Source organism: Arachis ipaensis, chromosome B03, assembly GCF_000816755.2.
Source record: "Arachis ipaensis cultivar K30076 chromosome B03, Araip1.1, whole genome shotgun sequence".
NCBI lineage: Eukaryota > Viridiplantae > Streptophyta > Magnoliopsida > Fabales > Fabaceae > Arachis > Arachis ipaensis.
Window position 1 is genome coordinate 589,369 of NC_029787.2, and position 4,246 is coordinate 593,614.

The 4,246-nt window shown below is 35.1% G+C and overlaps 1 protein-coding gene across 1 annotated transcript; it reads left to right on the forward strand.

Moving 5' to 3' along the window:
• On the forward strand, positions 565-2,743 carry LOC107629448. Its single transcript, XM_016332250.2, has 2 exons — positions 565-1,180; positions 2,572-2,743. Exons 1-2 carry the CDS (start codon positions 680-682, stop codon positions 2,614-2,616), a joined length of 546 nt encoding a protein of 181 aa, XP_016187736.1. The 5' UTR covers positions 565-679; the 3' UTR covers positions 2,617-2,743.

Below are 4,246 nucleotides of genomic sequence, written 5' to 3' on the forward strand. Positions count from 1 at the left end.
TGTATAACTAACCATGAGTCTGATTGATGTTATTTTCAATTTTTTAATGGAGAGCGAGAGGAGTGCGTTGATAATCGGTCACAGAAAATCCTAATTAAGCAGTCTGGGTCCGGGGTTGGTATATAAAATTTTGAAAAAAAAAATAAGTTTTTTATTTTTTAAAATTTGGATATATCAATTTTTGAATTTAATTTGTTTTATTTTAAAAAAATTTCATGTGTATATGCGTATATCAGTCAGACTAATACAACAAAAGTCATATTTCTTTTTTCTGTTGGATCTATTAAATTCAAATGAACAAAAAAAATTGATATTTCCAAATTTAAAAAAAAATTAGAGATATATATTTAAATTATTAAAAATTTAAATGCACCCAACTAAAAGGAATATAAAATTTTGGAAAATTTTTGTATTTTCTGACTAGCACTTAATCATCCAAATAAAAATGAGTGATTTTTTATCATTAAATATAATTTTACACCATTAAAAACACTATTAATAACCAATTAATGGTTACAAAACACCAAAATTACTACTCTACCATTCCTCTAAAATTTCAAAGTCATTCATCTCTCTTCTCTCAGCTCAGACCCTCACCAAATTCAGACAAACCAACCCACAACCACTCTCCCTCCTTTTAACATTTTCCATTCCCACACTCTCCTAACACCACACCACTATGGCTACAGCTACAAACTTCCACGTTTTTCTTGCCTTTACCGCCATCTTCGCTCTTCTTTCCCTCGCAGCCACCGCAACAACGATAGCCACCAAGGAGAGCGTCTACGACCTTCTCCCCAAGTACGGTCTCCCCAGTGGTCTGTTACCGGACTCCGTCACCGACTACAGCCTCTCCGACGACGGCAGATTCGTCGTCGTTTTGGATCAGCCCTGCTACATACAGTTCGATTACCTGGTCTACTACGAGACCAAGATCACCGGGAAGCTGAGCTACGGTTCCATCACGGAGCTCAGCGGTATTCAGGTTCAGCGGTTCTTCATTTGGTTCAATGTTGACGAGATCAGAGTCGATTTGCCTCCCTCCGACAACATCTATTTCCAAGTTGGATTAATCAACAAGAAGCTCGACGTTGACCAGTTCAAGACCGTTCGTTCTTGCCGCGATTCCCTCACCGCTTCCCCTTGCCACGGAACTAAAACCCCTTCCTCTTCCTTCAAGGTATGCAGTTTTTCTTTTTCCTTTTTATTTTTACTTTCCTCCGTTTATGTTCTAGAATGTTCCGATTTGTTATTTTGAACTGCCTAATCTAAAATTGGGGATATTGAAGCAATAGCGGTCTTGCAAGATAACTTAGCCGACACGAGACTTAAACTTACACTTGAAATTCCAAGAGAAAGATCTGAGTAATCGTTTATTGTTTTGTTGGTTAGTGCAGTGCACAGCTGAACATAACTGTGTGTGATCTGGCTTATGAAACGGTTATTTTTGTGTGGGTGGTAGTTGAGTGGGTAGGTTTCTTTTACTACTTATAGTGAATGAGACGGGATTGTTGTGCTATTTTTGGTAAATGTGACAAGAAGGTTTTTGACCATGAGAAGCTCATGCTTCTTTGTAGTCAGCTCAGCGTTGTAACTTGGATTGATTACTGTTAATCCAAACATATTTGTAGCTCAAATTAGATTAGATTTGATCTGGTTCAATGAAGTTTGTAGGTGAAGGTGTTGGACCACACCTTCTACAAGTGTGGAAGAATAAGAGTGTGTCAACAAAAACAAGAAGCCAACTTAACTACTTTTTAAGAGTGACCAATGCTGTCAATAGATGACTTGAAATAAGACTATTAGGCGTTTGGTGGAGAGACAGAGACGGAAAAACTGAGACTGAGAGATAGGGACTAAGAGACAGAGATTGAAATAAATCTCAGTATTCTGTTTGGTGCAAAATGGGAGATAGGAATTGAAACAAGAATGAAACTCTAATTTAATTTGCACAAAGGGTAAAATTGGAATTAATTAATTGAAATAAGAGTATTTTAGGTATAAAATGTTATTAAAGTTTCAATCTCCATTTCTAAAAATTTTAGTCCTCTGTGTCCCTACTTTTTGGAGGTACTGAAATACTGAAATTTTGGAGACTGAGACAGAAATTTTAGTACCAATCTCTAAACCAACAAACACGATACTGAGTCTCAGTCTCTCAGTCTCTGTCTCAGTACTTCAAACCAGACGCTACCTTATAGTTTTCCAAAACTAAATTGATTTTGAGCAGTTTCAACTCTCAGCTTGAGTTGGATGTTCCTTAAAGTTGTCACGTAAGTGGAACCCCCGCTGGTCTTACTACCAATATCAAGTGTTACATAACACACTATGTAAATCTTAATTTAGGGACTTAAACTTGTAAATTCAAGAGTTTGATAACATTGTTTCCAATATAATCTGTTGCCCGTGTATGTTGGAAATGTGTACAATTAGGAAATGCGTATACACGAACACATAAACTTTGTTAATTTTCTGCATTCTGCAACCTGTTTCCCCTGTTAATTTTGCTTGTATGCTCTATTGGAATCAGAGAATAGTTACTGATATGTTCATATCTTTTGTGACTTGCAGCTTCCTGCAGCGGTGGATGAAATTCCTATGCTGCTCACAGAGTAGATGCTGCTTTATACTTGATACCAAGTGCTATCTGCCATAATGAAATGACGTTTTTATATGTCATTGTAATAATAGCCAGCTTATCTTTCAAGATACAAGACTCACAATCTCGAGTCTTGTGATCTTCCTACGAAACCTTTATGAACATGTGTATGTATATATATAATATATGACTGTATGAGTATGAGTGTATGACTAAAGTTCTGAGACTAAATGCATGCAAGTTGCAGAACTTTATCGTAAAGATATAAGTGCCTTCTGAATGGTAGAATCGTATCTCGCTAGAAGTTAACTATTCTGGACATAATTTTCCCTTTTCCTACCCAATCTTTTTGACTATCTATTATGATTGCTTTTCTTCCAGGGCATTGAATATGGTTGATGCCGCTTTAGCCTGATTTAACACCTACCAGGCGCTCCCTTACATTAGTCATTTTAAGAAACATAGAATAGTCGTGGTTGTGTTTATCCAGATGAACCCATTTTTTATTTTCACTTTTTGGGTGACCAAATTAACTTCACATTAATTTTGTTTGTTTGGAAAAAAAAATTCCTAAAAGTACTTTTATAGATATCCAAAATCTAAATTATACAACATCAATGAAGTCTTGTCCCACTAGCTTAGGTCGGTTACTTGGATCAAATGATATTATTGAGTTCTATCATGTATCATGTCTATGACCATTTACATATATATTTCGTTTTACCACTTCATGAATGGTCTTTCTAGGTTTTCCTTTACCTTTCACCCTTTATCCATCTTTCATCTCATCCACCTTCTTGATTAGGTGTTCTGTTGGTCTTTTTTTCACATGTCCAACTCCAAACTATCTGAGATGCGATTCTACCATCTTTTCCACAATAGGTGTTATTCCAACTCTCTCTCTTATATCTTCGTTCCTTATCCTATCAAATTGCGTATGACCACTCATCCATCTCAACATCTTTATCTCTGTCACACTTAACTTATGTTCGTGTTCTCTTTTGGCCGCTCAACACACCATAAAGTATAGCCGATCTAATAGCAGTGCGATAGAGTTTAAAGGCACTATTTTGTCACATAAAACTAGACGTACTCTGCCATTTTGACCAATCTGCTTGAATCCTATGATTTATGTCCTATTCAATCTCTCCATTACCCTATATAATACACCCAAGATACTTAAAACTTTTAACTTTTTTATAGGATGTTTTCTCCAATCTTCACCTTTGTATTAGAATTTTTCATTCGACGGCCGAACTTACATTCCATATATTCCATCTTACTAGACTATACACTTCTAGAGAAAATGCACATATTAATTGGCTATGTATTACAGGTATAACATAGGTGGAGTTCAAAATCAAAATTATAGAATTAGTAAATTATGTTTTTTTTAAAAATAGGAAAGTATTTTTTTGGTGACTAAATAGGAAAGTATTTGTAATTCTTTAGAGTATTTTAAATTCTTAATAGAAAAATATTGTGCTTGATGTAACCCAAAAAGAAAAGGACAAAAAATGTGCCTTGGTGTTTAATTGTAAACTATTTTTACAAAATTTAAGATATTTTTTACTGATAATTGTAGCTTATGGAGAGGGGATTTCAGTTTTCCCTTCATTAGTTGAATTTGCTTTTCCTTTCATTAGT

Coding starts and splice junctions, on each gene's coding strand:
- LOC107629448 (XM_016332250.2), top strand. CDS start 680: ATGGCTACAGCTACAAACTTCCACGTTTTTCTTGCCTTTACCGCCATC. Junction 1,181..2,571: donor CCCCTTCCTCTTCCTTCAAG/GTATGCAGTTTT, acceptor TGTGACTTGCAG/CTTCCTGCAGCGGTGGATGA.